Source organism: Heptranchias perlo, chromosome 1, assembly GCF_035084215.1.
Source record: "Heptranchias perlo isolate sHepPer1 chromosome 1, sHepPer1.hap1, whole genome shotgun sequence".
NCBI classification, from domain to species: Eukaryota; Metazoa; Chordata; class Chondrichthyes; order Hexanchiformes; family Hexanchidae; genus Heptranchias; species Heptranchias perlo.
In genome coordinates this window covers 72,224,145-72,246,287 of record NC_090325.1, presented here as the reverse complement: position 1 = coordinate 72,246,287, position 22,143 = coordinate 72,224,145, and the positions used below count along the sequence as shown (strand labels likewise).

General features: G+C 42.2%; 1 protein-coding gene across 1 annotated transcript in view; it reads right to left on the bottom strand.

Annotated features, from left to right (window-relative positions):
- Nucleotides 1-3,267: 3,267 nt before the first annotated feature.
- The window catches only part of LOC137331646 (protein shisa-like-2B), a 35,205-nt gene continuing 16,329 nt past the window's right edge, over nt 3,268-22,143 (bottom strand). The window contains exons 2-3 of the mRNA XM_067995619.1: nt 10,130-10,287; nt 3,268-4,003 (exon numbers count right to left, since the gene is read on the bottom strand). Coding sequence (XP_067851720.1) covers nt 3,906-4,003; nt 10,130-10,287 — 256 coding nt within the window. The 3' untranslated portion in view covers nt 3,268-3,905. The remainder of the gene's footprint in view (nt 4,004-10,129; nt 10,288-22,143) is intronic.

Below are 22,143 nucleotides of genomic sequence, written 5' to 3'. Positions count from 1 at the left end.
AATTTAGATAAATGTGAGGTGATGCATTTTGGTAGATCGAATCGGGCCAGGACCTACTCCGTTAATGGTAGGGCGTTGGGGAGAGTTATAGAACAAAGAGATCTGGGAGTACAGGTTCATAGCTCCTTGAAAGTGGAGTCACAGGTGGATAGGGTGGTGAAGAAGGCATTCGGCATGCTTGGTTTCATTGGTCAGAACATTGAATACAGGAGTTGGGATGTCTTGTTGAAGTTGTACAAGACATTAGTAAGGCCACACTTGGAATACTGTGTACAGTTCTGGTCACCCTATTATAGAAAGGATATTATTAAACTAGAAAGAGTGCAGAAAAGATTTACTAGGATGCGACCGGGACTTGATGGTTCGACTTATAGGGAGAGATTGGATAGACTGAGACTTTTTTCCCTGGAGAGTAGGAGGTTTAGTGGTGATCTTATAGAAGTCTATAAAATAATGAGGGGCATAGATAAGGTAGATAGTCAAAATCTTTTCCCAAAGGTAGGGGAGTCTATAACGAGGGGGCATAGATTTAAGGTGAGAGGGGAGAGATACAAAAGGGTCCAGAGGGGCAATTTTTTTCACTCAAAGGGTGGTGAGTGTCTGGAACGAGCTGCCAGAGGCAGTAGTAGAGGCGGGTACAATTTTGTCTTTTAAAAAGCATTTGGACAGTTACATGGGTAAGATGGGTATAGAGGGATATGGGCCAAGTGCAGGCAATTGGGACTAGCTTAGTGGTATAAACTGGGCGACATGGGCATGTTGGGCTGATGGGCCTGTTTCCATGTTGTAAACTTCTATGATTCTATGATTCTATGTGGTGAAGGTTCTCCCACAGTGCTGTTAGGTAAGGAGTTCCAGGATTTTGACCCAGTGACAATGAAGGAACAGCGATACATTTCCAATTCAGGATGGTGTGTGACTTGGAGGGGAACGTGCAGGTGGTGATGTTCCCATGCGCCTGCTGCCCTTGTCCTTCTAGGTGGTAGAGGTCACGGGTTTGAGAGGTGCTGCCAAAGATGCCTTGGCAAGTTGCTGCAGTGCATCTTGTATATGGTACACACTGCAGCCACTGTGCGCCGGTGGTGAAGGGAGTGAATGTTTAGGGTGGTGGATGGGGTGCCAATCAAGCAGGCTGCTTTGTCCTGGATAGTGTCGAGCTTTTTGAGTGTTGTTGGAGCTGCACTCATCCAAGCTAGTGGAGAGTATTCCATCACACTCCTGACTTGTGCCTTGTAGATGGTGGAAAGGCTTTGGGGAGTCAGGAGGTGAGTCACTCGCCGCAGAATACCCAGCCTCTGACCTGCTCTCGTAGCCACAGTATTTATATGGCTGGTCCAGTTAAGTTTCTGGTCAATGGCGACCCCCAGAATGTTGATGGTGGGGAATTCGGCAATTGTAATGCAGTTGAATGTCAAAGGCGGGTGGTTAGACTCTCTCTTATTAGAGATGGTCATTGTCTGGCACAAATGTTACTTGCCACTTTTCAGCCCAAGCCTGGATGTTGTCCAGGTCTTGCTGCATGCGGGCACAGATTGCTTCATTATCTGAGGGGTTGCAAATGGAACTGAACACTGTGCAATCATCAGCGAACATCCCCATTTCTGACTTATGATGGAGGGAAGGTCATTGATGAAGTAGCTGAAGATGGTTGGGCCTCGGACACTGCCTTGAGGAACTCCTGCAGCGATATCCTGTGGCTGAGATGATTGGCCTCCAACAGCCACTACCATCTTTCTTTGTGCTAGGTATGACTCCAGCCACTGGAGAGTTTCCCCCCCCCCCCGATTCCCATTGACTTCAATTTTACTAGGGCTCCTTGATGCTACATTCGGTCAAATACTGCCTTGATGTCAAGGGCTGTCATCTGTTTCCTTGAGAACAACTCCGTCCAGGCACTGACCTCAAACAAAAGCATTGATGTACCTTAAATTGAGCGAGAGCTGGAGTGGCAAAGATTGCTGACAATATGATCAAGTGGAAACTGAGAAATGTCCCCAGCTGTGAATGTGGAGAGCCTAGGCAAACACTTGCACATTGCTTGATGCAGTGCCCCCTGTCAACACTCTGTACTCCTAAGGAACTACTCAAGATAAATGACACCACCAGATCCTGGCTATGGTTTTGGAGCGACAAGCTATGATGATGACCTGCATTTTACTGGTGTCCAGCATTGCTCAGACCAGCAGATGGGGAGTGAAATTTAAAAGTGCCACCTTAGTGCGTGCAATTGATCGCAGGGCGAAGGTACTCACTCCCACTGGCAAGTTTGGTTGGTAGGTCCAAGGGCCCACACTTCTTGTTGATCGATTGACAGAAGTAACGATTTTCCTCCCTTAACAGGCTCCCAGGCACAGATAGGAACATCGCTGGGAGCCCACCAAAAGTATTTGCAGATGGTTAACGCCAGGAAATTCGCTAGGGTCAGTAACAGGTGCAAAATCCACTCTGCCAACTCTGACTAATCCAGCAAACGGAAAATCCTGCCCTCGGTCTCTGCAGTACAGTGATAGTTGGAGCAGTGCAATTACCATCAATACCACTGGGCAAGGGAAATAAATAAACGGCAATTGGAATTTCCTACTCCTGATCATTATCCAGTGAGTCCTGCAGAACAATGTACGTATAAAATTCTTAGAGTATTTGACAGGGTAATACTGAGAGGCTGTTTCCCCTGGCTGGAGAGTCTAGAACTAGGGGTCATAGTCTCAAGATAAGGGGGCGGACATTTAGGACCGAGATGAGGAAAAATTTCTTCACTCAGTAGGTTGTCAATCTTTGGAATTCTCTACCCCAGAGGGCTGTGGATACTCAGTCCTTGAGTAAATTCAAGACTGAGATCAATAGATTTTTGGACACTAAGGGAATCAAGGGCTATGGGGATAGGGCAGGAAAGTGGAGTTGAGGTGGAAGATCAGCCATGATCTTATTGAATGGCAGAGCAGGCTTGAGGGGCCGTATGGCCTACTCCTACTCCTAGTTTTTATGTTCTTATGTGTGTCCGCACATTGGAGCAGAACAGACCTGACTGTGATGTTCTCCACAGCCTACCAACACTATCGAGGTTCACATGTGAAGCATAGGCATTTGGGTGAGGTACTGGAGGGCTGTGGTAGCTCTAGTACTGTATTCCAAGAGGAATCAGCACCTTCAGGAAAGCAGGGAAGAAAAGGAAACCTACATCAAATGGTACAAGTACAATTTCAAATATTGTGAATTTTATTTTTGACTGATTAGTGTTTTTTCTTACAATACTGAACAAATGTTACATAAAATAGTAGACTTCATTTATATATTTGTACTGTAGCTTTTATTCTAGTACAGCAGTAATGGTTAATTTTTCTTTCTTGCATTAAAAAAATCCTTACTGTCTTATGACTGAACCTTATACAGAATCAAAAAATAAATCCATCAGCATTTTCCAAGTCGGATTTCTTATCTGATCCAGGATATCTCTATTTGGGGAATACGGACTTCATAACTCAATTAGTGGAACATTTTTAGAATATTTATATAAAAACTTATTAAAATACATGATTTTGAGCATCTGCACTGGCCTCATTCTGAATCCAGAATATGTTTTATTCTATGGACGCTGAATTATTTTGTTTCCCTCATGGTCTATTTGTTGTGTAAATACTTTGATTTTTAAGTTTGACACACAACAAAAGAAATCATAAACCACATACACTTAAAAAGTTATACATCATTTGTTTCTAACACTGTTTATTACATACACTTCATGTACTTACAACACTAATCCTCAATTATTTTGTATTTGACAAGCAGATAAGATAGTTAACTTTTGTTTAAACATAACATTTATTTTAAAATGCAATACTTCCTTATTTTACTTATATAAACTTATGAGATTCTGGTTGCTGCAACTTCAGTTCCTATTACTGTTATCAACAGTTTATCTTGAGCATTTCTATTTCCAAGGGTGGTAAGGTTCCCATTGATGATGTGTGCAATTTTGTTTCTGAGATCCCTTGTTTCTTATTCCCTACAAAGAAGGCATGGGTTACTGGACAATGTACAAGTCAAAAACAGAAAGCCTAGTATGACTATGGCTTGCGATTATTCTTTTGGACATGAATGCTGTTGATGTACAAATTACATAACATCTAATATGCAGCTGCATTGTATCCAAGCTTCGACAGTCACTTACCTGCACTCTTGTGAACTTAGGTTCAATTCACAGATAACTTTTTTTTTGCATTTTTACAATACAAAATTACATGTGTACAAAATAATTTAATCCATGCATTATGAACTACTGTCTGGCGAGTGAAACCTTGGATCACTATTAGTAGTTTCCATCTTGTTTGCCAGAAATCAACCCTTAGTCGTTAGCAGAGGAAATATGCCATAAAATTTGGGGGTTTCAAAGGATTTTTATCTCATTATATACTTCACCTTAAATCGCTTGTCAAATAAGATTCACGTCATTTAGAGCAGCTCTAATGCTATTTGTTATTACTCTGGTCTCAGTGCTTTTAGAGGTACTGAACCTGTGTGACCTTGAAAAATGATACTCCAGAAAAGCAATAAAGTGCAGGTTAACTGAAGTTCTTACTAAGCCTTTGATTATAGAATGTCCTTTGTGATTTCCAAACAGACCTACCTATTACAACATTTGGAAAAAACTAAATCAGTTATAATTTAAAGTCATAGAAATGTACACAATTACAGTGTAGTTCTCAACTATATAAATATAAATCGCTGCTGCTGCAGTCTTATTAAAGAATTAGCTAATCTAATAGGATTATCAGTAAAAATATGACTCTTAACTTCTTGTTTCTAATATTTTAAATGGATTATGCATACTAAAAGATTACAAATGACCCATACTTCCGTTTTAAATAAAACAAATTAAAGGTCAGTTGCATAAAAAAAGATAAACATTAGAGGTAAAAAGAAAAAAAAAAGCAGCAAATGCTAGAAATACACAGCAGCCCTGACAGCACCTGAAAGGAGAAGAAAAAACAGGTTGAAGTTTTAGGTGGAGACCAAAAGAGTTTCCACCAGATAAACATTACTTCATTAATGCTTTCTAGGCTCTATCCTGGTTTAATATTGCAACAGGACACTACTTTTTGGTTTTTAAAAAACATTTCATCCCAAATTGTAGGTTTTACAGGGTAAATTCAGCAATCCCATGCTTCCAGCAGGGAGCCAAGCTCAAAGGAGGTGTGGGCCAGACAAATGGAATCTCACTCTACTCCATCAGGTGTCACTTTGGGTCAATGGGTTGATGGAGTGGGCGGAAATGTGGCAAATGAAGTTCAACCCGGAGAAGTGTGAGGTAATGCACTTAGGGAGGGCAAACAGTAAAAGGGAATACGCAGTAAACAGGAATACATTGAGAGGGTTAGAGGAAGTGAGAGACCTTGGAGTGCGTGTGCACAGGACCCTGAAGGTGACAGTACAGGTAGATAAGGTTGTGAAGAATGCATACGGAATGCTCTCCGTTATTAGCCGAGGTATAGAATACAAAAGCAGGGATTTAACGATGGAACCGTAAAAAACGCTGGTAGGGCCACAGCTGGAGTATTGTGCGCAATTCTGGTCACCACATTACAGGAAGGACGTAATTGCTCTGGAGAGAGTGCAGAGAAGATTTACAAGAATGTTGCCAGGGCTTGAAAATTGCAGCTACGAGGAGAGATTGGATAGGCGGGGTTGTTTTCCTTGGAGCACAGGAGAGACTTGATTGAGGTGTACAAAATCATGAGGGGCCTAGATAGAGTAGACAGGAAGTACCTGTTTCCCCTAGCGGAGAGTTCAAGAACTAGAGGACATAGATTTAAGCTGATTGGCGGAAGGATTAGAGGGGACATGAGGAAAAACTTTTTTACCCAGAGGGTGGTGGGTGTATGGAATTCGCTGCCCGAATTGGTGCTGGAGGCAGGGACCCTCAACTCTTTTAAAAAGTACCTGGACCTGCACCTAAAGTGCTGTAAGCTGCAGGGCTACGGATTGGGTGCTGGAAGGTGGGATTAGAATGGACACCTGGTTGTTCTTCGAGTTGGCACAGACACGATGAGCTGAATGGCCCCCTTCTGTGCTGTTTCTTTTCAATGGTTCTATGGTTCTAAAACCAGCACATATATTGTCTTGCAGCACTCAAAAAAGCAGTATTAAAACTAACAGCTACCCTGTCAATCATTTAATTACAAACAACATCCTCTTCCATATGCAACTGCATTGTAGAAAAATCAACTCAATTAATCTTACATTTTTCCCCACCATTGGGAGGATAAAATTCGGTAACAGTTATCAAGCATAAGCTGACCAAAAGGACTGAATCCTACCTAGAATTCAGTACTGGAGGTGGAAAAGATGCTGCCCACCTTTGTAGTTAAATAAAGAACAGCACAAGCTTCAGACCATTACCTATGAATACATTTTGAAATTCAGCGATATAACTAAGTGGAGTTTCCTTTTCACACTTACAGTGCCGGTATTCACAATATGCTCAATTTGATATGGTTCTGCATTTATTTTGTAACAAGAATAATTTCTTTGACCTTACAAATGAGCATTTTGTTTTTCTTTTTTTATTATCCATTTTGTAGTTTCTGGTCAGTTCCTTTTAAATACTGATAATTTCCATGGAAGGTAATCTATTTGTTGTCTAACAACTCACTCCATACCTCAATTTTCAAACAAAAATGCAGTAGTAAGGACATACTATTGGGCAGCAATACCGTACAGTGACATTGCTCTTTAAGACCATCTGTCTATAGTGACCATCCATGAGTCCCATCAATATATAGGCATTTAGACTTGAGCTTGCAATAAAAAATTGGAGCCTGGATTTTCCGTGGGCATGCAATTCCTGCCAGAAGTGTAGCGGGGCAGGACTTCCAATCGCTCGTGTTATGAGGGGCTGAATGGCCTTCTCCTGTTCCTATGAGTGCTGTCTCCACAGTAATTTCCAGGTTCAGCTTAATTTGAATGAGGGCATGTTTTAATGTTTATCTGGTGGAAACTCTTTTGGTCTCTACCTAAAACCTGAAACTTCTAACCACCCCATGAGTCATGCAGATCCTGGAGAGGGAGGACATTTAGGATGTAGAAGATGGTGTAATAGGAGGGTAGGTATCAACTGAGGGTTTGTCCTGGCATTCTGCTTCTGTTCCTATTGCACCCTGCATTAACTGTCAAGGATCTATATTGTGAAACCCTCATGTCACTCCTTCTATTGAAAGTGCCGTATGACCTCTGTTCCCCAGGAAACCATTCTAACCTCTCTTCCTTCTCTAGATGTGTCCAAGGAAGGTAAGTTAGGCCACAGTGCACCCAATCCAGCCAGCACTTCAGACCATATGCCATCAAACACACTCTCCCTCCCAAGCACCAGACCAGAGACATCCGTCTGAGAAGATTCAGTGAGTGAGGCAGATGAGAATGCACTGGGTGACACACAGAGCACAACTGAGCAGAAGCAGCTGGGGTGGAACATAGGAGGTAGTCACTCCTGACTGGAAAGTCAGGGGACACAGATCTCAAGGGCCCTGCTTTTAAATGAATCACGCTTGCAAAGGTTCAAATACATGTATAGGCACTAGGGACGCTGGCACATAGTGTGAAAAATGGCAGGTCTAGTGAAGGAATTTACTACCTGCATCTCTGATACCCTGATGGGTGGCTTTTTAGCAATGCAATCCACTCTGGATCATGTGATAGCTTCAAGGACATCTGTAGAAGAGGCCCAAGGATATTTTATATTCTGTTCATCTGCCATGGATGCTCAGACTGCAGACTGCTGCTTAGAAACTGAGGGGGGCAAAGGGGGGGTACCAGATTGGAGAGGGCTGTCTCTTTCATTTTTGACAGGCTTAACGGTTAATTACAGACAACCATGAGGGAGGACTTTACTGATATCTTTGGTTCTGCTTTCCTGCAGGTCAGTGCCCATGATGAGCCAGTGCCCAGTACCAGTAACATGACAGAATGAGCTCAGATGATGGTGCTGTCTCTCAGGATAGCAGCTCATGCGTGTCCCCCAGCCAATCCTCTCTGATACCTGTAAATGTGGCAGAAAGGAAGCAGGGCCAGGTTGCCCAGGTAACAGCAAAAGTGACACAGCTTGCAGCAAGTCCAGCGAAGGAGTGACAAGGGCTACTTCAATCATAATGACACACTGTCGCCAGCCATTTCACAAATTCCTACCACTGAAGAGCACTAGATTTAGCTTAAGAGTTTACACTTTACACAATGGCAGCAAGAAAGCACTTAGCAGATGCACATACTGTAGGGTTTCATTAAAATTATGGTTACACTAAAATAGATGTGCATGCAGTCATTGTTCTTGGCAAGTTTTGGAATCAGGTGCTATGAATGGGAGGGCTGTTAATGCAGTGGTCAGATGCAGAAGTCAAGAGAACTCCTGCATGAGAGCAGCACGAATATCTTTTGTAGTCAGCAACACATTTTGTTTTACAAGCTGCTGCTGTTCCTCCTCCTCTGGCTCATCCAGTTGCCCTTAGATGTCTTCATGATGAGGCCTCATTGTAATGCAAGGCTGGACATAAACATAATCCTAGAAACCCACACAGAGTATATTGCAGGGCACCTCTGGACAAGTTCAGGCACCTGAAGCATACCTTCAAAATTCCAATAGTGTGCTCCACGACGACTCCGGCGTGTGCACTGTACAATGCTCAGCTTGTGTCCTGGGAAACTGTACAGGTGTCATCGGCCATGGCTGCAATGGACATCCCTTCCTTAAAATGAATACATCATGGCAGCTGACAGGGAAGTGTGCATTCATTTACATGATGTGCTGCTGCTGGTCACAAATGAGCTGGACAGTGAGAGAGTGGAATACTTTTCTGTTGTTGTAGGCAGTGGCATCGATCAAGAGTGCATATGTAGTCAATCGGGTCCAAACCTATGACTCCTTGGACCTTAAGAAATCCTGACACTATAAAATTGTAATGCCCCCACATGTTGCTAGTCCATGGGAAAGTGGATGAAATGTGTTGCTTTAGGGAACAACACTTCTGTGCACAGTTTATGTTAGTGATATTCTCAGCCACAGCTTGGAAAAGCCCCATAGCATAAATATTCAGGCCAGTTCCAATATTTAAAGGCACTGAACTGCAAGTACAGTGCCAGTTTTGGGGGTGGGCTATATATCAAGAGTCATACCTCAATGAAAGCTTCCTTTGTAAAGTGCAACCTCCACAAGCAATATTCATGGAACAACAGGAGGTGGGGGAACCTCAGTCTGTATATTTTGGTGTTGGGGTGAGGGGTTACCACTGGGTGAGTGGCGTGGGCCTTCAGTACTGCCCAACCAGTCTGGCTTCCCTCCGTTGTTCCTCCTTCCTCCAAGAAACAAATATACAGAGGAATTCCCAATGGAAAATTCAAAGTTCCCTTTGTGCAACTGGGAAAGGAGTTAATGGTAACCCAGTAAACAAAGGGAACAAGCAGAAAAAACTCAAATTGCATAAGACAAATCGTAAAGGTACATGTTGGGCTCTTCAAATCCACTTCTCCCTTTACTGCAAAGTCAAGCAACCGTGGCAGAATGACAGGGCATTTAATTTTTAAGAGAGTGGCAGGATTCACCAATGTCCAATGAATCATAGATTGCACCCACATAACTCCCTTTAAAATGGGTTCTTTCACTATCCATCGGAAATGATGGCTGGAAATAGGTGAAGGCTCAAAATTGGGCGTGGATCCAGTGCATCACCCAAAAATTGGTCAGAACAATGTGGAAACTCCAGGCTGAACTGACTAATTTAGCTGACCTGAGTCACGATGGTGGTCATTAGGATGGGTTTCATAGTTTAAAAAAGGACAGGCCTTAAACATTTCAGTTAGTTGGTACAATTTGGCACTGCCAAAACAACTGAAGTATAATAAACTTCACCTTTAAATACTACCTATGAAATGAAATCACAAATATAGCATCTACCAATAAAATATTTACTATGTATTGGAATGATTTTCAGAAACCCAAAAGGTTAAGAAACAGCTTGGATAAATGTTAGAAAAAAAAACATTTACACTCTGAGTATGAGCTAAACATTTTTGGACTTGCAGCAGAAAGCATAAAAACACATACAATGCATCAGAGGTACTTCAGCATTTATGAATTTAGTCTTACTTGTTTGTACTGGAGAAGTTGTGAAGTTTTGCAGCCTGAGACCAGAATCTAGTCTTTGGGGTTTAGTGTAGAGAAATAAGTAGCACAGCACAAAGGCACTGATGACAAATGCCAGTAAAACAAGAGCAGCAATTCCTAATCCCACCATTGCACCTATACTAAACAAAAAAAGACAAGTAGACATTCAGTAATAATGATATTTAAATGCATCCCTTTCCCCCAAGTTCAGCCTGAAAATTATTTAATCTAACACATCTATATGGTGAGAATGGTCAAATGCATTTTATAGAAAGCTAGAAAGCTGCCATAAGGTATATTGGTTTCGGAGCCATGCCTCACAAATCTACTGAAATTCTTTGAGGACAGCACTGAATTAGGTGATGATGAGGGCAATCCAGTCAATGTAATCTAGTGATGTTTTCAGAATATATTTAATAAAATTCCACATTAGGTTTATAGGAAAGATTAGGGCTCATGGGATTAATGACAAATTAGCTCTCATTAGATTGAAAACTGATTTAGCAATACAAAACAGAAGGCGATGATGAATTTATTTTTATCAACTGTAACCACTATTATCTTTTCTCCTCCATTCTCTTTTCATATATAAATTGGAAATCAGCAGCATGGTGACTGCACCCTCTATACCGCAGGGTTATATATTCTGGAATATTTCAGCTCACGTTGTGCTCTTTTATCCTGTAAATCCTGTTTTATTATTATATATTCATGGACCAGATAGCTTGTCAGTAGAATTGAAACATATTTATCTTCACAAAAATATTGCAATTGCAAATATTTCCTAAGTTTCTATTGAAAACAAGGTACTTATAATAAAGAAGAAAGAACTTGCATATATATAGCACCTTTAATGTAGTAAAACATCCCAAGGCATTTAGCCAATGAATTACTTTTGAAATGTAGTCACGATTGTAATTTAGGGAAACCCAGCAGCCAATCTGAATGCAACAATGTTCCACAAACAGCAAGGAGATAAATGATCCAATAATCTGTTTTAGTGGTATTGGTTGAGGGACAAATGTTGGCAGCGGTTTCTCAAATATTTCTGTGTGAGGGGCCGCCAGCAAACATTGACCCACTCCTGAAGACCTAGTCCTAACCTTGTTTAAAAAATTGTCAGCTACCCAAAGGAAAACAGTGCTATCACTACAGAAAATGTTTTTAAAATTAGTATACAGCGCCAGAAATAATGTGCTAGTAAGTCAACAAATACAGAAATCAGTTCTGACGAAAGATCATCGACCTGAAATGTTAACTTTGTTTCTTTCTCCACGAATGCAGCCTGATCTGCTGAGTAATTCCAGCATTTTCTGTTTTTATTTTAGATTTCCAGCATCCGCAGTATTTTACTTCTAAAATAGAGAAATCTGATGACCTCACAAAAGTTTTAAGGTCAGGGTGGAAACAAAAGGGTGGACCATTAGCAGCAGGCAAAGGAGATAACAGAAAGCTGAGTATGAGCTGCAGAAAGATTTTGGGAGACTTTTGAAAATGAGGAGGCAGCTGGAGAGATTGAGGGAGGTTATTAGAGAGCAAAAGCATAGTAGCTGAAAGGGCAGCCACTAAAGCTGGAGTGAAGGGAGCAAGGAACAAGGAGTAACCTGGTATTGGAGGAGCAGAGAGTATATATAGGAACATATGGTTAGATGAGAACAGAGGTAGGGTGGGGCAAAGTTGTGGAGGTGATTTGAAAGGGCGAGAATCTTAAGTCAGTTCAGTGGGACACAGGAAGCCATGCCAACTTGACAGAATGAAGTGCAGGGCTTTATGCAGGTGCGAATGTGGGCTTTGGCATTCTGAATAAGTTGTAATTTGTGGAGATGAGCAAGCCATCTAGGAGAGGTATTACAGAAGTTGAGTTTTGAGGTGAGAAAAGCATAGATTAATGCTTCATCAGCAGTGGAGAAGAGGTAGGGTGGAAGCAAGTGATATTAGAGGTGCAAAGTGGCGGTGTAAGAATGGACAGATCAAAGAAGGTTCCAGCAAGAGCCCATAAAGATATGGGCCCTGATATTTAAGGGGCAGGAGCGGGGGCACGTTCTCTGCAGTTGGGAAACCTGGAAATCCTAGGAAGGTGGAGGTCCTACCGAATTTAATGGCTGGACCCCATTAGCATTTCCCACTCGGCAGCCAGCCAGGTTAAGAGGCTGGGACCATTGGGGATGGTCCCCGGCAATCGAGAAGATTGGGGGTTGGTGGAGGGATGGGGGCGCGGAGCGTGGTAGCAAACAGGGAGGGAGGAAGAGATCGCGGGTGGAATCGGCCGATCGTGGGGAGGGAGAGATTGCGGCAGAAGGTTTGCTTAGGGGCCCGGGGGGAAGCACTCCTGCTCCTCCTGGCCCACAAGCAGGAGGAGCAGGAGAACAGAAGAATGTAAGAAATAGGAGCAGGAGTAGGCCATACGGTTCCTCGCCATTCAATAAGATCATGGCTGATCTTCGACCTGAATTCCACTTTCCCACCCGATCGCCATATCCCTTGATTCCTTTAGAGTCCAAAAATACATCACAGTCATGAATATACTCAAGGACTGACCATCTATAGCCCTCTGGGATAGAGAATTCCAAAGAGTCACAACTTTCTGAGTGAAGAAATTCTTCCTCATCTCAGTCTTAAATGGCCAACCCCTTATCCTGAGACTATGCCCCCGAGTTCCAGACTCTCCAGTCAGGGGAAACAAACTCTCAGCATCTATCCTGTCAAGCCCTCTCAAAATCTTATATGTTTTAATGAGATCACCTCTCATTCTTCTAAACTCCAGAAAGTATAGGCTCATTCTTCTCAATCTCTCCTCATTGGACAACCCTCTCATTCTAGGATTCAATCTAGTGAACCTTCGTTGCACCACCTCTAAGGCAAGTCTATCCTTCCTTAGATAAGGAGACCAAAACTGTACACAGGATTCCAGGAATTGTCTCACCAAAGCCCTGTACAATTGTAGCAAGACTTCCTTACTCTTGTACTCCAACCCCCTTGCAATAAAGGCCAACATACCTTTTGCCTTCCTAATTGCTTGCTGTACCTGCATGTTAACTTTCTGTGTTTCGTGGACAAGGACACCCAAATCTCTCTGAACACCAACATTTAATAGTTTTTCACCATTTAAAAAATATTCTGTTTTTCTATTCTTCCTACCAAAGAGAATAACCTCACATTTCCCCACATTATACTCCATCTGCCACCTTCTTGCCCACTCACTTAACCTGTCTATATTCCTTTGCAAACCCTTTGTGTCCTCCTCACAGCTTACTTTCCCACCTAGCTTTGTATCAGCAAACTTGGATACATTACACTCAGTCCCTTCATCTAAGTCATTAATATAGATTGTAAATAGCTGAGGCCCAAACACTGATTCTTGCGGCACCCCACTAGTTACAGCCTGCCAACTTGAAAATGATCCGTTTTTCCCTACTCTCTGTTTTCTGTCTGTTAACCAATCCTCTATCCATGCTAATATATTACCCTCAACCCCATGAGCCCTAATCTTGTGTAACAATCCTTTGTGTGGCACCTTATCAAATGCCTTTTGAAAATCCAAATATACTATGTCCACTGGTTCCCCTTTATCTACCCAGCTAGTTACATCCTCAAAAAACTCTCAGAGATTTGTCAAACACGATTTCCCTTTCATAAAACCATCTTTACTTTGCCTAATCATATCACAATTTTCTAAGTGCCCTGTTACCACTTCCTTAATAATGGATTCCAGCATTTTCCCGACGACTGATGTCAGGATAATGGGCCTGTAGTTCCCTGTTTTCTCTCTTCCTCCTTTCTTGTATAGTGGTGTTACATTTACTACCTTCCAATCCGCTGGGTTCGTTCTAGGAATCTAGGGAATTTTGGAAGATCACAACCAATGCGTCCACTGTCTCTGCAGCCACCTCTTTTAGAACCCTGGGATGTAGCCCATCAGGTCCAGAGGATTTGTCGGCTTTTAGTCCCCTTAATTTCTCCAGTACTTTTCCTTTACTAATATTAATCACTAAGTTCCTCACTCTCATTAGACCCTTGGTTCCCAACTATTTCTGGTATGCTTTTTGTGCCTTCTTCTGTGAAGACAGATAAAAAATACTGGTTTTATGTCTCTGCTATTTCCTTATTCCCCATTATAATTTCTTCTGTCTCAGCCTCTAAGGGACCAACGTTTACTTTTGCTACTCTCTCCCTTTTTACATACTTGTAGAAGCTCTTACAATTTGTTTTTATATTTTTTCCTAGCTTACTCTCATATTCTATTTTCTCCCTCTTCATCAATTTTTTGGTTATCCTTTGCTGGTTTCTAAAATTCTCCCAATCCTCAGGCTTACTACCCTTTTTGGCAACATTATAGGCCTCTTCTTTCAATCTAATACTCTCCTTAACCTCTTTAGTTAGCCATGGGTGGATCATTTTTCCACTGGAGTTTTTATTTCTCAATGGAACGTATGTTCGTTGAGAATTATGAAATTTTTTTTAATGTTTGCCATTGCTTATCTACTGTCATACCTTTTAATCTTATTTCCCAATCTACCTTAGCCAACTCGCCCCTCATACCTATGTAATTGGCTTTATTTAAGTTTAAGACTCTAGTTTCGGACTTAAGTATGTCACTCTCGAACTCAATGTGAAATTCTATCATATTATGATCACTCCTCCCCAGAGGATCCCTTGCTATGTGATTACTAACTAACCCTGTCTCATTACACAAGACAAGATCTAAAATAGCCTGTTCCCTGGTTGGTTCCATGATGTATTGTTCTAGGAAACAGTCCAAATGCATTCCAGAACTCATCCTCCAAACTACCTTTGTCAATTTGATTTGTCCAATCCATATGAAGACTAAAGTTCCCCACAATTATTGCATTACCTTTGTTACAAGCTCTTATTATTTCTTGATTAATACCTTGTCCAACAGTATGGCTACTGTTAGGGGGCCTATAGACTACTCCCACCAGTGTTTTCTGCCCCTTGTTATTTCTTATTTCCACCCATACTTAGGAACATAGGAACAGGAGTAGGCCATTCAGCCCCTCGTGCCTGCTCCACCATTTGATAAGATCATGGCTGCTCTGTGATCTAACTCCATATACCTGCCTTCGCCCCATATCCCTTAATACCTTTGGTTGCCAAAAAGCTATCTATCTCAGATTGTACTTCCTGATCTTCCGAGCCAAGATCCTTTCTCACTGCTGTCCTTATGTCATCCTTTATTATCAGGGCTTCACCCCCTCCTTTTCCATTTTGACTGTCTTTTTGGAACGTCAAGTACCCTGGATATTTAGTTCTCAACCTTGGTCACCTTGCAATCACGTCTCTGTAATGGCTATTAAATCAAATCCATTTATCTCTATTTGTGTCATTAATTTGTCTATCTTGTTACGAATGCTTCGTGCATTCAGATAAAGCGCCTTTAATTTTAACTTTTTCCCATTTTCCCCTGAATTGACTTTATTCGCTGATGCACTATTATCGTTAAACACTCTCCCCTCCTGTCACACTCTGCTTATCTTTACCCGAATTGCTACACTGCTCTAAAGCCTTGACTTTTCTCTTCAGATTTCTAAATTTCCCCTCACCTGAACCCCCACCCCCACCTTTTTTTTAGTTTAAAGCCCTATCTACAGCCCTAGTTGTTCAATTCACCAGGACACTAGTCCCAGCCCCGTTTAAGTGGAGCCCGTCCCAACACAGCTCCCTCTTTCCCCAGCACTGGTGCCAGTGCCCCATGAATTGAAACCACCCATCGCCCACACCACTCTTTGAGCCATGCATTTAACTCTCTGATCTGCTTGACCCTATGCCAATTTGCGCATGGGTCAGGTAGTAATCCAGAGATTATTACCCTTAAAGTTCTGCTTATTAATTTAGACCCTAGCTCCTCAAACTCCATCAGCAGAACTTCATTCTTAGCTCTACCTATGTCGTTGGTTCCTACGTGGACCATGACAACTGGATCCTCCCCCTCATGCTCCAATTCTTTTCCAGCTGCAAGGAGATATTCTTAATGCTGGCACCATGCAGGCAACACAGCCTGGTGCTCGTCCTGGCTTCTTTTAGCTGCTGGGGTTCCCGAGCTCTGGGAAACCCAGCCCACAGCCATTAAATTCAAATGACTCCCAAAAGCTGAGGAATGGAGCCTCATTTAAATATTATAATCACTGACCTGCTGCTCCAGAGCGGGTTACTCAGACACCCCCAATCCCACCACTGTTAAACCAGATGTAGGCACGTTCGCAGCGGGTTGGAGTCGCGTTTCACATATTTACCGACTTACCCCCCACCCCGACCCTTTCCCACCTGTCGTGGGGAGTTTAAAGTCCCCCCACGGTGTACAAATAATTTTAATTATGCTGCCTGGCAATGAAACAGTTAAAACTAAAATGCTGAAGTTCTAGGTAATGTCTTTAAAAGAATTTACTAAGAATGCTTTGTTGAGATAAACTGCTCATGGTTGACTAGCCTTACCTTAGTCAATATAGCCCTGGACAATATCCTGTCTCTTCAAGAAATTATCCTGTTGAGATAAGCCACTCATGGCTGATCAGCCTTGCCTCACTCCAGTCTAAACTCAAGCTGACAATAACCAATCAATCTTATCTTCCCTGACCTTATGTTGGAAAAATATCACATTTCGAGACTCCAGGTGCAAGGGTCATGCTTGTATCGATTTCAAGACCAGTATAAGTACAGGTGATTGTAAGAGGTCAGTAGTAGAAGTAAAGCTACAGAGGAGAAGAGGATACCGTCGGTTACAGCTCTACTCAAGAAGGGAACGGCATACTATCATTCTGTTCTTATAATTATCGCTTGAGCATTTTAATTGTCTTAATTTGTACTTGGTTTGATCACCTCAGTAAAGAATCCACCCATAAGATGCCAGGGTCAGATTTATTACAGTGGTCTTGGTTATGGACTGATTGTGAGGAAGGAACCTCCGTTCAGGGTTGAGTAGTTTGCCAAGAGTTCGTACTTCCAGACTCAGCCCAAGATGAAGTCAAGGTCAGAGGCATGCGAACGCTAATGGCAGCCGAAGAGCATGGCTTCAGTTTTGCCAAATTAAACTGGAGGAAATTTTGGCTCATCTAGGTCTTAGTGTTGGACAAGCAATTGGATATTGTAAAGACCTTGAGGTTGATGAAGACACAAAGATAAAGTTGTGTGTTGTTGGCATACCTGTGGAAACTGTCTTCATGCTTCCAGATGGTATCACTAAAGGGTAGAAATAATGAAGAGGTTAGGATGAAGAGTGGAGCTTTGAGGTACACAAGAGATGACTGTGCAGCACAGGAACAGAAACCACTACTGGAAATGTAATGTCTTTGTTGCGACAGGTACAAGTGGAAGCAGGATAAAACACAGACACCAAAATGGACTGCAAGGATGTTGTTGGTGGACAGTTAGGCCAATCACTGCAATGCCTGGTTGTGCTGTGGAGTTGAGACTGTTATACTGGTAAAAGCAGTGGGGATGGGAGTGTACCGTGCAGTGGTCTGAGGGGGGGCCAATGCATGGGAGATGAGACAGTTATGGATTAGACTGACAGAGACAGCAATTATATGATGGGTGGCATACCAGACTAGGGGAAAATTGAGGTTTGAAAGGGCACTTGTGAGATAGTTTTTTCTCCAGGGACGGAAGGATAGGGTTTATACTCACATCTTATATTGAAAATTCTGTTATATATCTGAAAAATAAAACTACCCATTGAGTCAAGTTTGCAGGTGGCAAAAAATTACCTGGTTCAACTATAGCTTATAGCAGAGTACAGGTTTTCAAATTATCATATATCGAGTTACATGAGTTAATTGGATCCATCTCTAATAATAGTTTGAAGTTCTTTGTTCCCCGGTTAATTATTTACCACTTTGTTAAACAGGCATCAATCAGATTGTGTGGAGTGGTGTTGGCACCACTGAAAGGATTCTTACAATCTAGACTATACTTTTCTGTTTGGAGGTAAGTGGAACCAGAACAAAGATGAACTGCAGCAAAATTACTAAAGCTCTGACTATCTACCTTCAACAATAATCAACTTTGCCTTCATTATTTTTTGCACATCCCTCTCTCTCTCTCATTTCTGCCTTTTGCAGAATCCCCTACAACAAATCATACCCTAAATTAGTCCTGTTTTGTTTGGCATTATAGAGCTAATTTTATAATTTAATATATGGACCCTAGGCAAGACAGAGGGTCAGAGGGATCTTGGTGTGCAAGTTCACAGATCCCTGAAGGCGGCGGAACAGGTAGATAAGGTGGTAAAGAAGGCATATGGGATACTTGCCTTTATTAGCCGAGGCATAGAATATAAGAGCAAGGAGGTTATGATGGAGCTGTATAAAACACCGGTTAGGCCACAGCTGGAGTACTCTGTGCAGTTCTGGTCGCCACACTACAGGAAGGATGTGATCGCTTTGGAGAGGGTGCAGAGGAGATTCACCAGGATGTTACCAGGGCTGGAGGGCTTCAGCTATGAAGAGAGACTGGGAAGATTGGGTTTGTTTTCCTTGGAGCAGAGGAGGCTGAGGGGGGACATGATTGAGGTGTACAAAATTATGAGGGGCACAGATAGGATGGATACTAAGGAGCTTTTTCCCTTCGTTGAGGGTTCTATAACAAGGGGACATAGATTCAAGGTAAAAGGCGGGAGGTTTAGAGGGGATTTGAGAAAGAACTTTTTCACCCAGAGGGTGGTTAGAGTCTGGAACTCACTGCCTGAAAGGGTTGTGGAGGCAGGAACCCTCACAACATTCAAGAAGCATTTGGATGAGCACTTGAAATGCCATAGCATACAAGGCTACGGACCAAATGCTGGAATATGGGATTAGAGTAGACAGGGCTGATGGCCGGCGCGGACACGATGGGCCGAAGGGCCTCTATCCGTGCTGTATGACTCTATGACTCTATATGGGCAACCATTAAATAACACAATTCTTTGGATGGTAAACATGCATAAACTCTGCATATTTGCTGCCAAGATGGATATTATTTTAATTTACTTGTGGCAAATATCAAGTAGTCCACTCCCATCCTTGGCACAGTAATCTGACTAATGTTTAGAACTCTTCTCACCTGTAATTCCTAACTTTTATACTTTAGGGCCAATATATCTCTGCTGGCAGAGAGCCCACAATTCCTTGACAGCTGTAAGGATTTCTTACAGTTGGAAGAATTTTGCTCCCCATTCTGACACTTCTCTTTAACTGTCTGCATCCTTTTAAATTTCACCTGCATAATTTTCCACTCCCATCCTCAGTGTTCACCCTGCACATGACAAATCTGCACCTGAAACTATGCATCATTAAGATAAATGAGTTGACCATGGAAAATTGGCTGTAAACACCACACTTCATTTTGGGTGAGTGCAACACACATTTCAGACCATTTGTGTGTAAATTGCACCTATATCAGAATCTAGGTGAGTTTCTTTGGATCGCTTATGTCTAACTACCAAATATCACCTGTTACTTTTGCTGGCTCCATCCTTAGTCCTTCTTCATTCATGGCCTCAGTATCTTCTGTTCTTAAATGGTACTCCCAATACCTCCTCATTACTGAAATGGCCTCCAAAAAGCTGGGTTTTTGACATCATTCATGTCAAATACTTATTTTTTTCCATAACAACTCTTAACTTTCTATAAAGCCAAAGTGTATCAAAGACTTGATTACAGTTTGTGTATCTGGGGAGGCTCTTATAACACATAAGAAATAGGAGCAGGTCATTTGGCCCCTCGAGCCTGCTCTGTCATTCAATCAGATCATGGCTGATCTTTGACCTCAACTCCACTTTACCGCCTGATCCCCGTATCCCTTGATTCCCCTAGAGTCCAAACACCTATCTTGCACTCAAACAGGGTACAAGAAAAAGCTTGTTGTCTGATAGGCAACTCCTCTCTCATCTTCAACCTCCAACCTCTCTCTCTCACCATAAAAAGACAAGGAATATTATTATATTGATACTAATGTGGTCAGTACTTCTGAACTGTTGTCTTTTATTCTTCTTAATGCAGCCTAAGTAGTTCTGCTTACTCTGAAATATTTTTTAAAATTGTATTTAAATCACAATTTGGACTATCAAATCTGAATAAACCCAACAACTATAGGCCAGTCAGTTTAACCTCAGTGGTGGGGAAACTTTTAGAAACAATAATCCAGGACAGAATTAACAGTCACTTGGACGAGTGTGGATTGATTAGGGAAAGCCAGCATGGATTTGTTAAAGGCAAGTCATGTCTAACTAACCTGATAGAGTTTTTAGATGAGGTATCAGAGAGGGTAGATGAGGGCAATGCAGTTGGTGTGGTGTATATGGACTTTCAAAAGGCGTTTGATAAAGTACCGCATGGTAGGCTTGTCATTAAGATTGCAGCCCATGGAATAAAGGGGGGCAGTAGCAACATGGATACAGAATTGGCTAAGGGACAGGAAACAGAGAGTAGTGGTGAACAGCTGTTTTTCAGACTGGAGGGAGGTGTGCAGTGGTGTTCCCTAGGGATCAGTGCTGGGACCACTGCTTTTCTTGATATATTAATGACTTGGACTTGGGTGTACAGGGCACAAATTTCAAAATTTGCAGATGACACAAAACTTGCGTAGTGAACAGTGAGGAGGATAGTGATATCAAGAGGATATGGTCAGGCTGGTGAGATGGGCAGACATGTGTCAGATGAAATTTAATGCAAAAAAATGCGAAGTGATACATTTTGGTCGGAAGAACGAGGAGAGGCAATATAAACTAGAGGGCACAACTCTAAAAGGGGTACAGGAACAGGGAGATCTGGGGGTATTTGTGCACAAATCGTTGAAGGTGGCAGGGCAGGTTGAGAAAGCAGTTAAAAAGCACACAGGATCATGGACTTTATAAATAGAGGCGGAGAGAAAAAAAGTAAGGGAGTCATGATGAACCTTTATAAAACAGTGGTTTGGCCATAACTGGAGTATTGTGTCCAGTTCTGGGCAACGCTCTTTAGCAAAGATGTGAAGGCCTTAGAAAGGGTGCAAAAGAGATTTACTGGAATGATTCCAGCGATGAGGGAGTCTAGTTACGTGCATAGACTGGAGAAGCTGGGGTTGTTCTCCTTGGAACAGAGCCGGTTGCGAGGAGATTTGATAGAGATATTCAAAATCATGAAGTGTCTAGACAGAGTAGATGGAGAGAAACTGTTCACATTGGCGTAAGGGACAAGAACCAGAGGACACAGATTTAAGGTGATTGGCAAAAGAACCAAAGGTGACATGAGGAAAAACTTTTTTTTACACAGCGAGTGGTCAGGATCTGGAATGCACTGCCCGAGGGGGTGGTGGAGGTAGATTCAATCATGGCCTTCAATAGAGAACTTGATAAGTACTTGAAAGGAAAACAATGCAGGGCTACAGGGATTGGGCGGGGGAGTGGGACTAGCTGGATTGCTCTTGCAAAGAGCTGGCGCAGACTCGATGGGCCAAATGGCCTCCTTCCGTGCTGTAACCTTTCTATGATTCTATAACAATGGAGGAAGAGTTCCTCTGCACACTTGCGCAGTGAAATCAAACAAAATTATAAAAATTATTTTTAAAGATATTTACAATATTGATCTACTAGAGGAATATTTGCCTCAATCCCTCTAGATTGGAAAATTGCACATGTCACTCCGCTTTTTAAGAAAGGAGAGAGAGGGAAACCAGGGAATTATAGACCAGTTAGCCTAACATCTGTTGTGGGGAAAATGCTGGAGTCTATAATTAAGGATAGGGTGACTGAACACCTCGAGAATTTTCAGTTAATCAGAGAGAGCCAGCATGGATTTGTGAAAGGTAGGTCGTACCTGACAAACCTGATTGAATTTTTTGAAGAGGTGACTGAAGTAGTGGACAGGGGAATGTCAATGGATGTTATTTATGTGGACTTTCAGAAGGCATTTGATAAGGTCCCACATAGAGACTGTTAGCTAAGATAGAAGCCCATGGAATCGAGGGAAAAGTACAGACTTGGTTAGGAAGTTGGCTGAGCGAAAGGGGACAGAGAGTAGGGATAA